Source organism: Peromyscus californicus, unplaced genomic scaffold, assembly GCF_007827085.1.
Source record: "Peromyscus californicus insignis strain IS unplaced genomic scaffold, ASM782708v3 Scaffold_12__1_contigs__length_115047231, whole genome shotgun sequence".
In the NCBI taxonomy this organism is placed as follows: Eukaryota; Metazoa; Chordata; class Mammalia; order Rodentia; family Cricetidae; genus Peromyscus; species Peromyscus californicus.
In genome coordinates this window covers 86,642,983-86,658,104 of record NW_026294413.1, presented here as the reverse complement: position 1 = coordinate 86,658,104, position 15,122 = coordinate 86,642,983, and the positions used below count along the sequence as shown (strand labels likewise).

The following is a 15,122-nucleotide window of genomic DNA, read 5'->3' as shown; positions in this document are numbered from 1 at the left end:
CAGCGTCCTGCTGCAAGTTCTAGGCCGACATGGACTACAGGGTCCGAAGTTTAACACTCTCGAAACAACAACAGCAACAACAAAAAGGAAAAAAAAAAAAGAAAGAAAGAAAAAGAAAATGAAAAAAAAACCAAAACCAAACAAGAGCAAAACGCGACTAAGACAGCCTAGCAAGTTGCTTGGACACGCAGCTTCTTGTGCCCCGCCCCCGCCGTCAAAGTCCCCAATCAGGAGCGAGCCTGTCCGTGACGCCATCTTTCCGCGTCGGAGCGGGCGCGAGCTGCGTTTCCGCCTCTGAACCGTGGCACTGAGGCCATGGGTAGCCAAGAGGTGCTGGGCCAGGCAGCCCGCTTGGCCTCCTCGGGTCTCCTGCTGCAGGTATTCTGCTGTGCCAGCTCCAGCGCGTGGTTCCGCCCCCAAACCTCGAGGGGAAGCTGTCCTGGGTTCCCCGCGCTACCGGGGGTTCCATAGGAAACCACGCGGCGGGGAGGGGCGGCGGGTCTAGGAGTTGGGAGACTGCGGTCGGAGTCTTGACTGAATGACTACAAACATGCTGTTTCCTTTCTGAAGATTGCACTTCATGTAGCAGTAAGAGACAGGTCAATCAAATGGTAGAAGCAGAGGCTACTTAGTGCTCAAGATTCTGAGACTTTAAGGGGTTCATTTCTTGTGTGTTCCATTCTTGGTTATCAAACACCTTTCATCAGTTCTGATTCGCATTGAATTTAGAGAGACCATATGGCATAGCTAAGAACAGGGATTTGGGTTCAGGCAGTACTTGCTGCGTGACCCAGAACAAATCACTTCAGCTCCGCAACCTTAGCTACTTGTTGACAGAATGAGGACAATAGTATCTAATTCAGAAAGCAATTTGCAAGTATTCTTTGGGATCATTTGAATAAGCTCACTTAGTACAGTACCTCAATCCTAGTGTGCACTTAATAAACTGCATTTTCTGTGTGTCCTTGGACAGGCTATTTGTGACTTTTTTTTTTTTTTTCAGATGACACTTGTCAGTTCATCTAAATCAGCGGTCTTCAACCAATGGGGTCAAACCCTTTGGCAAACCTCTATCTCCAAAAATATTTACATTACGATTCATAACAGTAGCAAGATTACAGTTATGAAGTAGCAATGAAAATAATTTTATGGTTGGGGGGAGGTCACCACAACACAAGGAACTGTATTAAAGGGTTGCTGTGTTAGGAAGGTTGAGAACCAGTGATCCAAATAGTATCTAAAGATTCTTTCTGCCCTACTAGTCAATTCTTCTAAGTCAAATTCCCCGTTTTTCTCAATGCCTTATTCTCCAGCTTATCCATCCAACTGCACAGGAGTCCAGAATCTTCCTTCACCATTATCTTAGGCACCAAGAGGTTAGGAAAGAGAACCTGGCCGAGTTAGACAGGTTAGATGACTGTTTTTAAGATAAGAATTACTTGGGTTAGGTACAGTGGCCTTTAATTCCAACACTCAGGAGGTAGGGGTGAGTGGTTCTCTGTGAGTTCAAGGCCAGTTGAGCTCCAGCTAGGCTAAGGCTATATGTCGAGACCCTGTTTCAAATAAAAAATAAAATTAAAAAAAAAAAAAGCTAAAGCAAAATAAAATTGCTTGGCTTTTTCTGAGCATCAAGTTGTTTTTTGTTTGTTTGTTTGTTTGTTTTTGAGACAGGATCTCTCTATGCCTCCCTGGCTGTCCTGGAACTCACTGTCTAGACCAAGCTGGCCTGGAACTTGGAGATCTATTCTGCCTCTGCCTCCTGAGTGCTGGGTTTATAGGCATGTACCATTACTCCTGGCTTTTTAATTTTTTTTTAATTTATTTTATTTTTGAGAAAAGGTATTGCTATGTAGCCTAGGCTGGTCTTGCATTCTTGATACTCTTGCTTCCGTTTACAAAGTGCTGGGGTGACAGGCATGCACCACCACCCCAGCAGCGTCCTCATTTCGAATGAGAGCGGTAATACAGCCTTACAGGGTCCTTAGGAAGATGAGATGAAGTCCTGTTATGTCCTGGCACATTACAGGGTGCTTCTCAATGTTAGCCGCTTCTCTTAGTGTGGTAAGTTTGTGAATGCAGTGTAGGGATGAAATATGGTAAGCTACGTAAAGGATATAGAAAAACACTTGCACACCTATGTGCTGAATGAATGTTGGCTACTCTGTTTAACTCCATTTGTCTAGTTCTTTGTTTTCTTTTTCTTTTTTTTCCACTTTGTCAACATGGTTTTATTGGGTTATGAGACAAACAAAAAAATCCATTATTTCCACGTCTTAAATGCTTAAATAATTTATGTCCTTCGAAGTAGTGCCCATTAAGACACAGGTATGAAACTCTGTTCCCAGAGACTTGATTACACTGAGGAGAAAATTATCACCATGTGATTCTGGCTGAAGGCAGGCAGGAGAAAAAGCTGCCTGCATAGTGTCCTTGGGATCATTGCATCCTTTTTTTTCCTTTTTATTAATAATGAATTTTCTCTTCTTTTTACATACCAACCACAGACCCCCCCCCCCTCCTGCTCTTGTTTCCCCATTTCACAGTATACATGACTTCTGTTGTGTTACACATAGTGTTTCCTTTTCCATACAGAAAAGAAACAGGTTATAGAAGACACGCAGGAGTAGGAGTCCAATGACTTAACTGTAAAATTGAACTGGGCCATTTGTTTGCTGTTTGTTATTAGGCGGATCCTTTCATTCTGTGTTTTGCTTCGGGCACGTTTGCCTGGTTGTTGTTTGGTGTTGGGAGTTGAACCTAGAGCACCACATGCTCTAAGCAAGTCTTATCACTGAGCTGTATTTTCAGCCCTGGTTGGCTTTTGTTGTTGTTTTGCTATTGAGTCAGGGTCTCACTATTGAGCTCGGGCTAGACTAGAATTCTCCAGGTAGACCAGACTGGTCTCAGTCTCAAACTCAAAGAGGCTGGCCTAGTTCTGCCTTGCGAATGCTGGGATTAAAGGTTTGTGCCACCATGAGTAGCCCGCTTGGTTGTTTTTAAGGGTCAAATAATTAACAAATGTAAAAGCTTTTATAAGGCTTTCCCAGGTGGTCTTCCTACCCGTGTGGTCTTTGTGATTTCCACCATGGCGTACCGCGGCCAGGGCCAGAAGGTGCAGGAGGTGATGGTGCAGCCCATCAACCTCATCTTCAGATACTTGCAAAATAGGTCTCAGATTCAGGTCTGGCTGTATGAGCAAGTGAATATGCGGATAGAGGGTTGTATTGTTGGCTTTGATGAGTACATGAACTCGTATTAGATGACGCAGAAGAAATTCACTCTAAAACAAAGTCAAGGAAACAACTGGGTGGGATCATGCTGAAAGGAGACAATATTACTCGGCTCCAGAGTGTTTCCAACTAGAAACTGGCAAGCACTCGAGAAGTTGAAGAGGTTGAAGAGGACATGTAGTGTTTTTAAAGGTGTCTGCTGCTGGGAGCACAGTCCGAGATTTATTCATATTGTTTTAGTAGCCCTTATGTTATTATCAGGTGACAATAAATGCTGTGAGGTTGTTTTTTTTTTTTTTTAAAAAAAAGCTTTTATAAATGTGAAGTCCTTTATGAAAGTAAATGCAAGGTATGTTGCTAATAAGGGCCACTGGGTGGCTTTAAAACAAAGGGTAGCCCTAGGAAACTTTATTAGCTTTATTAGACCAAACCTTTATTCAGAACAATTAGAAGATACTGATATGACCTTAAGTGTCTTGGACAATAATAACTTTCTAAATGTACATGGTTTTTGTTGTTGTTGTTGTTGGTTTTTTTTTTTCTGAGACAGGGTTTCTCTGAGTAGCTTTGGTGCCTTTCCTGGAACTCACTCTGTAGCCCAGGCTGGCCTTGAACTCACAGAGATCCGCCTGGCTCTGCCTCCCGAGTGCTAGAATTAAAGGCGTGCGCCACCACCGCCTGGCAAATGTACAATTTGTCATCAGCATATATGTTGTACAAAATGATGGGCTTTATAATTGTATATATGGATTTTTAGAATAGTCATAAAATACAATTCCTTGGTTGCTTTAGTTCAGTCTTCTATGCTTCCTTAAGTTATATTGCTGATACTTATGGTAGCTTTGCAACTGCATTTTATTATGTAATTTGTGAGTCTTAATTCTGAGCCAGTCACAGGGTACATTTTTATTACCTTTAATTTATACATTAAAAATGCTTTCACTTCTATAATCTTATTTTAGTCTTGTAATCAACCTTATGAGATATTTAGCCTCACTTGACAGAGAAGATTGAGGCTTGTAAAAATTAGAAGATGATGCATGCATTTAAGAGCTAAGTGATGGGTTGAGACTCAGCTGAGGACTTTAATAAGTCTATGAATTGGTTTCCCGCCACCAGCACTGAGTGTAGAATTTGGCGTATATATATGAACTGACATGTTTCTAAGAGTCTACAGAGCTTCTGTCAGATAGAAAAGATCATCTGTGGCTCCATAAACATGGTGATAATCTTGGCACTGGTAATACTTTAGGAATAGTGTTAATGGCCAAGAGATTTTCAGACCATAGTAATCCTCTAGTCTACACTGATTGGCTCTTCCAAAATGGCAGCCATGTATATATGAGTAACCATGAGCAACTTAACACTGAATTGATTTGTCATTTGTGACTGGAATGAGGAGAGACCATGAGTGAGACTTACATCCTATTCAACAGCTCCATTTGGGAGCCCCATTTAATTGTAGGTTCTTGGTTTTCTTTTCTTTCTTTCTTTTTTTTTTTTTTTTTGCTTTTTGTGGCAGGGTTTCTCTGTGTAGCCTAGGCTGTCTGTCCTGGAACTCACTCTGTAGACCAGACTGGCCTCAAACTCAGAGATCCACCTGCCTCTGCCTCCCAAGTGCTGGGATTAAAGGTGTGAGCCACCACTGTCCTGCCCTGCCCAGCTCCTAGGTGGTTTTCTTTAATGGACAGGTTTGAAAGTCTTAGAATGTGTCCCTGTTAAATGGCAATAGCCTGTTTTCCCACTCCCATTTTACATTATCTTATTACTACAATTGTTATTGAAAAGTTGCATCAACTCTTCTCTGGAAAGGGAGTATTCAATAAACATAGTATTTCTCCTGTGTAACTAAGAAAATCAAATTTCAAAAAGATTAAATGTCCTTGGAATTCCCTAGATATTCCAGGCAGAGAAGAAAGAAATTAGATCCCAGATTTCTAGTGAGCCTATTCTACTACTCTGTAGGCTCTTGTTTCTGTGTGTTGAGTTTCTAAATGGGATTTGGGAGTGGCCAGTCTTCTGACGTTGTCATCCAGAAGTGTGTTGGGCAGCATCTCTAGCTATCTTGGGACTCCAGTGGCCCATTGGCTGTAGGCTGAGTACGTCTGGAGAAGGTATTAGGAAGGGCCCTGGATAATGTGAGCCATGATTGCAGTTGTGTCTGTCTCCTTGACTTTGAGCTTGAAGATTCAATTTGTCCAGGTTTCTCTATCCCGTTAGTAAATAAGGGAAACTCCCAAATAGCTTCCTGGGTTCTTTGCCCACTGCTCAGGATGGTGAGAGCCTTTAAGGAATTCCAGTTCACAGAAACCAGGTGAGGTAAGTGAGAATCTTGGAGAAGAGTCTCCATAGCAGAGCTGCTGTGTGTTATCATGTTGGGAAGGACAGCAACCTGGTCCTCATTTCAGTAAATCCCACCATAACTCATGTATTGTCTTCCAGGTATTGTTTCGATTAATCACCTTTGTCTTGAATGCATTTATTCTTCGCTTCCTGTCAAAGGAGATCGTGGGCATAGTGAATGTCAGGTAAGAGGAACGCACCCTGGCCCTGTCCACAACTCTCATTACGAATCACAGTTTTTCTCAGATTGTACCCGTGTGCCACCCTCAGATTTTAGAATCATATACCTTTCCCAGTAGCAGAGCCTTTTAGCAGTGGGCTGAAGAGAAGTTCAGGGTGGGGGATGAGAGGGCCCTGCTGTGTTTAATGGACTCATGCAGCGTTTTCCATTAGCAGCCTCCACATGCACATTTCTCCCCCAGCTCTTCCGGTTTTTCTGCTCTTAGAACCCAGGAGAAGAGTGGGAGTAACTCATTGCAAACCCTGTCTCAGGTATAATCCAGTGTTCTCGTCCTGCTGACAGCACAGGAAGCAAGAATTCTGTAGTTCGTGAGGATGTGCCTCATAATTGCAGGGCTGGAACAGCCAGCCACCTTCACTTCCTTCCGCCTCAGTGATTTTGGAGTTGAGATCCTGTAGCTGGGATCAGAGCTTGAATCCTTGTGATTGATTCTGTGGAAAGTGACCTTGTTCTGTCTTAGACTCAGCGTGTGTCTTCTCTGCTCGACGACACCCACACTTACTTTGTCTTCCCAAATGACACAAAAACGAATGAAATGATGTCTTAGAATAGCTCAGCTTCTCAGGTGTGTCTTCATATCCTGATAAACAAGACAGTATGTTCGAGACAGAATTTCATGCCTGGTATTTACCAACCAAACACTTCACAACATTTTTCAAAGAGCCTAATGGCAGTTCTCCAATTTGGGATTGGCAGAGCAGTCACCTGGAGCTTTGTGCCAGGTAGGGTTCACAGTCTCAGGAGGCAGTGGTGAAGCAGAGAGATGCTGTTGAAAAAGCAGAAAGGAGGGAGCAGAGTTTTCTCCCCATGCGTTCTCCCCCAAACTGCCAGGTTTGTCAAGGCCTCCTTGCCAGTCTTTGCCTGCTCTTCCTCACTGTTCAAGGTGCAGCTTTGGCTCCTCACCTGCAGTGTTGGATGGGCTATGGGGAGCAGGATGCACTTAACAGCCTCCTCAGGCCGCTGGCTGTAGAGGCAGGTAAACCAGCTGCTTTTCTCTGGGTGTGCGGTACTCAGGCAGATCCCTCTGAATGGGGGTTGCGGCACCCTCTAATGGCTGCCTACTTTGCTGTTTGTCCTGAAACTCTGACTAGCACCTCCTTGTGATGGAACCTCTGCACAGAGGCTCCAGTGTCATTAGGAGGTCCCCTTGCTATGAGTGGTGATAAGCTGCTCCTTTCCTCCTTGTGGCCAGGACCACACCTCTGCCCACAGCCATAAGGCTGCAGACCCTCAGGTCACTGCCACACTTTCCACCTCAGATGTAGCTGTGGACACACAGCGTCAAGTGTGCCTTGTTTGGGTCCTAACTCTGCCCTGTGGATTGGACTTGGGGAGGGGTCTGGTAAGAGACATTGGAGCCCTACATCCCATCTGTGGTTTGGGGTTCCTTCTGTCTCTTCTGTGGTGCTTTACACATGCTAGTCAAGTGCTGCACGGCTGAGCCATATCCTTAGTCTCCTTTCTACTTTTATTTTGAGATAAGGTCTCACTGAGTTGTTCAGGCTGGCCTTGAACTTGTCTTCCTGCCTCAGCCTCCCATGTAGTTGGAATCACAGGATAACCATTGGTTTATGACCAATATCTTTTCTTGTTCCTGTTGTTGGAAAAATCTTAAAGGTTCTTTCAATAACAAATTAAAGACAAGCCTGGCAGCCTTACCAATTCTACATTTGCTTTGTAGACTAACCCTGCTTTACTCAACAACCGTCTTCCTGGCCAGGGAAGCCTTCCGGAGAGCCTGTCTGAGTGGGGGTGCCCAGCGGGACTGGAGTCAGACCCTCAACCTCCTGTGGCTAACGTGAGTTGTACTTTAGCAAATGACAAGTTCTAAGAACACACATGCCAAGAGTGTTACAGTGAAATGACGGATCCTGCCCAGAGCTGACAGTCTCCAGACTGGGTTTTGGGTCATAATTTTAGCAGCAGGAAGGGAGAGTGTCTGTCTGAGTTGGAGATGTTTCTTACTTGGTCTTCTCTCCGGTAGGGGGTGGGGGTTCAGGGTGGGGCTTGGGGGTTCCTGGCTTCCTGCTCCACTCTTTATTCCTAATCTCTTTGCCCTATAGTTTCTTTTGAGCTTTTCGCAACTACTTTTTTTGTTTGTTTGTTTGTTTTTAGCATTTTAAAAGGTCTGGTAAGACTTTCCTTACACCTTCCTTCAAGTCTTCAGAATGTTCTTGTAGACCAAGTATGCCAGCTGAAAATTAGAATGATTTTCTTCAGTAGAACCCTGCTGAGAGGCTGGTGGTGGGGGTGTTTCCCAATGCCGCCCTTGCATAACTCTGTTGCCTCACAGAAATGCCTGTCAGAAGGGCCGGCAAGTGTTCATTTCGTTAGCAAAATGACTGCCAGCTGTGGCGTTATATTTAAGTGCCCTGGATACACACATGAAATGAGTTCCATGCTGGGGACTGTTGGTTATTTGGGGTACAAAAGCCATTTGTATAACATCTGTCAGCCATTCTACGCACAGGCAACAAACAGGTTGTTTCTGGAAATTTTCCTTATGGACTTAGTCTAAGCCCGTGGATATAGTGCAGGCTTTGGAGTTCGATCAGGATTGGGTCCCGCTTCTGTTCTTGGCCTAATTACCAGTCCCTTTCAGCCTCGGTTTCCTTCTGAGTGGGGATAATGACTGGGGATCACTGTGAGGTGCAGTGAGATAAAGCGTTCAGTTAGAGAGCCAGGCATGTGGGTGATGCCTGCATTCCCTACTAACAGCTTCTTATTGTGGAAATTATTTTTATTATGCCTATTATTTCCACTCAATATTACTATTTTAATGCATTTTTATACTTAAGACAAAAGTTTGTGTACTAAAAAACATCTTTTCTATTCTTCTAGTGTCCCCCTGGGTGTATTTTGGTCCTTACTCTTGGGCTGGGTCTGGTTGCAGTTGCTTGAAGTGCCTGATCCAAATGTGGTCCCCTACTATGGAGCTGGAGTGGTGTTCTTTGGTCTCTCAGCAGTGGTGGAACTTGTGGGAGAGCCTTTCTGGGTCTTGGCACAAGCACATATGTTTGTCAAGCTCAAGGTCAGTGAACTTCTTGTGAATGGGAAAGGTGAGCAGTGAGGGAAAGTGTGGGGTTTTGTTGTTATTAGTGACTGTTTTTGGTCAGAGTCTCACTACGTAGCCCTGGCTGGCTTGGAACTGACAGAGATCCACCTGCCTGTGCCTTCCAAGTGCTGGGATTAAAGGTGTGTGCCAGCATGCCTGGAACTGCAGTTTGTTTATCTATCTATCTATCTATCTATTTACTTTTATATGTATGGGTATTTTGTATACATGTGTGTCTATGCACTAGCTAGGTGCCTGGTGCTTCTGGAGGCCAGAAGAGAGGGTTAGTTCCCCGGGAACTGGAGCTACTGACAGTTGTGAGCCGCTGTGTGGGTGCCGGGAACTGAACCTGGGTCCTCTGGAAGAGCAGTCAGTGCTCTTAACCACCGAGCCATCTCTCCAGCCTTCAGATGTGTGATATTTTTAGAAAGCTTTTTATAGGAGAGAATGACTTTTCTAGATTTGATTGTAGAGAACTAATTAGAAAAGGGTAACGTGATACATTTGTTATCTTAAGTTTGTCAGATAGGCTGTGCTAAAGTTTGTTCCTGCCAACTGAGTCGTGATGGTGAACACATACAATCCCAGTACTCCAGCGACTGAGGCAGGAAGATGGTATATCAAGGCTAGTCTGGGCTACATAACAAGATTTTATCTCAAAAGCAGGTGGGTGCTAGGGAGCTGGTTCAGTCGGTGAAATGCTTGCTGTACAAGAATGAAGACCTGACTTACTGTCCCTTAACCCGTATTATAAGCCATGCCTGTAATCCCAGCCTTGGAGAGGCAGAGACAGGAGGATCTTAGGTCCTGCTGTCCAGCCAGCCTAGCCAGTCACTGAACTCCAGGTCCAGTGAGAGATTCTGTCTCAAAACATAAGGTGGAGGGCCATAGAGGGAGACACCTGACCTTGGTCACTGGTCCCCATGTGCCAACACAATGTACCTGCTGTGCACACACACATATATGGATGCATTGAACACAGACATACAGCCCTGGGGATGGGGGGGGGGTTACCTATATATATTATAAGGGAAAAACAGGTTTTGTAATAAGCAAGATAATAGAATTAAAATTTAGGAGCTCTATAAAATATTTCAGATTTTTTTAATGATCTTGTTTAGTTGTATGCTAATATTGGTGTTTCTTTTCCTTTTCAAAAATACATTATTTAATTAATGCATAGTAGCAAATATACGTATTATATCTTAAGGCATAACATACTGAAGATGAATGAACTACCCACCCATCCCAAGAAATAAAGCATTACTATTGATGCTTATGTCTAAACATGCCCCATGCCCTCTTCCAGGGTAACCACCATGCTGAATTCTGTGCTTGCTAGGCCTTTTCCTGCTTACTCTTCGATAATATTGCACCTTTACCTCTGTGTGCAGGTACTTGCTGAGAGCATGTCAGTTATCCTCCGGAGTGTTCTGACAGCTTTTCTGGTGCTGTGGCTGCCTCACTGGGGTCTATACATTTTTTCTCTGGCTCAGGTGAGAATCATGCTTTACTCTGTACATGATGGACATTTCTGTTTTCCCTTCTTGTTCCACTGGCATGTGTTTTATGCTCACAGGATTCATACTTGTGGGGACAGTTGGAAACTCCAGAATTTTGGCTGGCTACCACTTCTCCAGCTGCTATATCCATCCTGTTTCACACAGTGGCACCACTAGTGTCCTTAGGGACCTGGGGAAGGTCATACACTTTCCAATTGTCCACATCAAAAACTCCTTTTAGACATTCTGTGGGCAGGTCCATATCAAACTGATCTTTGATTGTATAATAGTCTTATGGAGGAGTAGGGGCTGGGTGGGGGTGGGAAATGAGGGGGTGGGGTGGGAATCAAATTGTATGTGTATTATTTTCCTTGAATTTCAATCAGCGGTTTGCAGAATAGGAGGAAACTCTGCCGAGTGTGTTTTAAACTTAGATTGAAATCTCCCATAATTCAGAGAGAGTGACTCAAGTCCAAGCAAGTACATTTTCCGTTTCAGCCATTTTAGCTCCATGTTACATTTTAGGTCCCTAGTTCTAGCTCTAATACAGATACTGCTAGAGTGAAAATACTGTTTTCAAAAATGAAGCCTAAAGCTGGGCATGGTGGTGCACACCTTTAATCCCAGCACTCAAGACACAGAGGCAGGCGAATTTCTGTGAGTTCAGTGCCTACATAGAGTTCAAGACTACATAGAGAGACCTTGTCTGAAAAACCTAAGTAAATAAATAAAAACGAATAAAATTAAAGTAAATAAAAATGAAGCCTAAGATCAGATATTTACCATATATCAAAAAGACATATAAAGTGGTTTGTAGGTTTTTTATTTTGTTTTGTTTTATTTTTTTTTTTTTTTGTTTTTGAGACAGGGTCTTGCTGTGTAACCTTGAACTCACAGTTTTCCTGGCTTCAGTTTGTCAGTTTTCCTGTGTTTTGATTTGTTTGTTTGTTTGTAGTTTTTGTTTTGGAGACAGGGTTTCACACTGGCCCAGCCTGGCCTTGAACTTAGAGCGGTACCCCTACATGAGCCTCGAAACTCCTGGGATTAGAGGCATGAACTTCTGTGCCTGGATTTCTGGTTTATATGTTTATTAGTCTTTGAGAAGGCAGGTGAAGATGCTGCCTAGTAATGATTTATTTGACCTTCTTTCCTATGTCCTCTGAACACTACAGATACTTTTATGGGACACAAAGTAATTATATTTAAAATTAATTAAGAATGAAAATTGCCTACAAAACCAATTTGAAAATCGATACATAGTTTAGACAAATTCTCTGTAGTTATTTTTTTCTTATCTTTCTGCACCTAGAACTATAGTTTTCATCATTATCCTTGTTTCTGTGTGTTCTCTCTAGCAGGATGAAGGGCCTCAGAAATGCTCACTATGATTGGCTCTTACTATGGGAAAGGCACTTGGCACTGTGTGTTTCTGATGTCACAGCTCCTACCCATGATAGGGTCATAGTTGAGCAAAGGAAACTGAAGGTATTTGTTTCCATACCGTGAGCCCTGTAGGAGCTGCACAGGACAGTCACTGACAGATGTGTTTGGTCCAGTGACACCGTTCATAGCAACACGTGAGCCCTGCCCAGGGCACTGAGAGTTCCCTTGTCAAACCTGCCTCCAAGGTCTTCCTTAAACTTCCCGTAAACCTCACCTCAGAATAAATAAGAATACTTATACTCGACAGTGAAGACAAGCCGCTCAGCTCAAAACTGGGCAAAAAATTTGAACAGACGTTTTCCTAAAGAATATATAAAAATAAATGGGCAACAAAGCACATGAAAAAATGTTTAGGATCAATAATTATTAGGGAAATGCAAATCAAAACCATAGTGAGGGCCTGTTCTGACCTTCAAACCCAGCATTGAGGAGGCAGAAACAGGTGGATCTCTGGGGCTTCAAGGCCAACCTGGTCTTCCTTGTGAGTTCCATGGCAATCAGGGCTACATAGAGAAAATCTGACTGAAAACAAACAAGCAAATAATAGAAGCCACAGTGGGTGTCACTTCATAATCACTAGGGTGGGTATTTCTTTTGTTAGGTATAGAATAACAAATGTAGGCAAGGTTGTGGAGAAATTGAAACTAGTGTATTTCTGGTCTGTACATAAAATAATTCAGTTTCCATGAAAAGCAGTATGATAGTGCCTCTAAAAATTAAACAGATCTTAAAAAAAAAAATTAAACAGATCTATCATATGACCCAGCATTTCCACTCTTAAGTGTGTACACCAAAGAGAATGTTCATAACACTGTTCACAGTGGCCAAAAGGTAGACACATCCCAAATACCCATCAGCTAATGAATTGGATAAACAAACTTTGCTGTGTCCATACAATGGAATACTATTCATCATGCCTTGTATGATGGCCTGCATGTGATCACAGCACTCTGGAGGCAGAGGCAGTAGGACCCTTGCAAGTTTGAGATCAGCCTGGTCTACAGAATCCCAAGACAGCCAGAGGTCAGTGGTAAGAATAAACAATTGCTGGGTGGTGGTGGCACATGCCTTTAATCCCAGCACTCGGGAGGCAGAGATAGGTGGATCTCTGTGAGTTTGAGGCCAGCCTGGTCTACAAAGTGAGTTCCAGGACAGCCAGGGCTACACAGAGAAAACCTGTCTCAAAAAACAAAACAAGATGCCGGGCGGTGGTGGCGCATGCCTTTAATCCCAGCACTCGGGAGGCAGAGCCAGGCGGATCTCTGTGAGTTCGAGGCCAGCCTGGTCTACAGAGTGAGTCCCAGGAAAGGCGCAAAGCTACACAGAGAAACCCTGTCTCGAAAAACCAAAAAAACAAACAAACAAAAAAAACAAGACAAAAAAGAACAAACAGCTACTGATACATTCTACAATATATATAAACCTTGAAAACATACTAAGTGAAAGAAGTGGTCAGGGCAGTTATATGATTCCATTGATCTATAATGTCCAGGATAGGCAGGTCCACAGACATGGCAGTTGAGTGGTTGCTAAGTGAGGGGGGAATGAGCAGTCATTGCTTCAAAGGTCAATAGTTTGTTTTGAGGTGATGGAATATTAAGGAATCAGATAGTGGTGATTTTACAACAATGTAAGTGTACTGCACGTCACTGAATCCTGTAGTTAAAATGGTAACTTTGATCTTGTGACTTTCTCCTGATGGAAACAGTAGGGAGGGTCCTGTGGCTGTGGTACCCTGTCTTCAGAAACCGTGGAGAGGTGGAAGAGCGCACTCATAACAAAGGACATGGGTATTGGCTGCTGTGGCTCACAGCTACACTGCTTGTCTTTACGGGCTGGAGGCCTGAAGGCTGGTGGATAGCAGGCTTCATCCTTGCTTATGGTTGAGAGTAGAGTGCCTAGGAGACTAAGCCCACCAAACCATGTTTCCTCTTTTTACCTACCACATGCCTTTTGACACGAGGTGCCTTGATGCAGGCAGGTAGAAAGAGGGTCTTGGTGACCCTAGTTCTTGAGCTGGGGTGTTGCCATTCTCAGAAGGGAAAGAGGGAAGAAGGGAGCCTGTGACAGGGCCCTTTGGATACTCATTTCCAACCCTCAAACAAAAGCTAGATGGCCCGCTTCTGACCAGAACTGATCTTTTGTCCCAGATGGGTGGAGGGTGAGGTGGACCTTCTTACGACCCCACCTTTTCCTCCTGCAGCTTGAAGCAGCTGTCACCCTGCCAATGTCCTAGGTGGGGAGGAGACAGCCAATGCCCAATTCTGCTTTGTAATCATAAATGACACAGGTTCCACGGTTTATGGAAAACCCGGTCCTAATGATGGCAGATTCCTGACTGTCAACACAGTGAGGACACCTGGAGCCACAGTTTACTGCGTGGCCATCTGCCATGGTGATTCTGTTCTCCAAGAGTGAAGTGTTTGGAGTCTGTGCACCAAGGTGCTGCTGTGGAGCTAGGCTTGAGTTGAATGCTGTGCTGCTCTTTGGAAAGTGCAGTTCATTAAGACAGTTCTGTTTACCTTGGAAGAGAATATTTGTAGTCCTGTTGTAATTATGCTTTTATCAAAACAATTTAATTTCAATCCTTTATTTTCTTGTTTCAGCTTTTCTATACCGCTGTTCTGGTGCTCTGCTATGTGATTTATTTAATAAAATTACTGCGTTCCCCAGAATCAACCAAGCAACGGACTCTTCCTGTCTCCAAAATAACACAACTATTACCCAGTATTACAAGAAGCAGAGTGAGTAATGCATTTTTTTTTTTTTTTTCCCCATTTTTCGAGACAAGGTTTCTCTGTGTAGCTTTGCGCCTTTCCTGGGACTCGCTTGGTAGCCCAGGCTGGCCTCGAACTCACAGAGATCCACCTGGCTCTGCCTCCCGAGTGCTGGGATTAAAGGTGTGCGCCACCACCGCCCGGCGAGTAATGCATTTTTATCTCTTATGGTTTTATTCACAGATGATGGTTATCCTTGAGATAAAGGAACTGCAACTGGCTATTGTTATAGTAGGAAAGATCATTTCACAGGTTGTGTTTTCTGAGTCCTTGCCATTTTCCAGGCCAGGATTTCCAGATCTCATACTGGTGACTTTGGGGCAGGACATTCTTTGCTATGGGGACTGTTGTATGCACTGCAGAATGTTACATCCCTGGCCTCTTGATGCTGCCCACACTACTCCCCTCCCCCAACCCCCATCCATGCAGCACTTAGCGGTGACTCCCCAGAGCCTAAACTACTCCCGGTAGAGAAGCCTCTGCTAGGCCCTATACATGCTGCACGTGCCCCAGGCAGTGCTTGCAGCTGCT

At 43.9% G+C, this 15,122-nt stretch overlaps 1 protein-coding gene and 1 pseudogene across 1 annotated transcript in view; both read left to right on the top strand.

Annotated features, from left to right (window-relative positions):
* The first annotated feature begins 269 nt into the window (after positions 1-269).
* Rft1 (RFT1 homolog) overlaps positions 270-15,122 on the top strand; it is a 41,618-nt gene continuing 26,765 nt past the window's right edge. Inside the window, exons 1-6 of the mRNA XM_052733746.1 lie at positions 270-378; positions 5,673-5,758; positions 7,496-7,612; positions 8,656-8,845; positions 10,264-10,365; positions 14,421-14,558. Coding sequence (XP_052589706.1) covers positions 316-378; positions 5,673-5,758; positions 7,496-7,612; positions 8,656-8,845; positions 10,264-10,365; positions 14,421-14,558 — 696 coding nt within the window. The 5' untranslated portion in view covers positions 270-315. The remainder of the gene's footprint in view (positions 379-5,672; positions 5,759-7,495; positions 7,613-8,655; positions 8,846-10,263; positions 10,366-14,420; positions 14,559-15,122) is intronic.
* Positions 385-5,666, top strand: LOC128107618 (small nuclear ribonucleoprotein E-like; annotated as a pseudogene).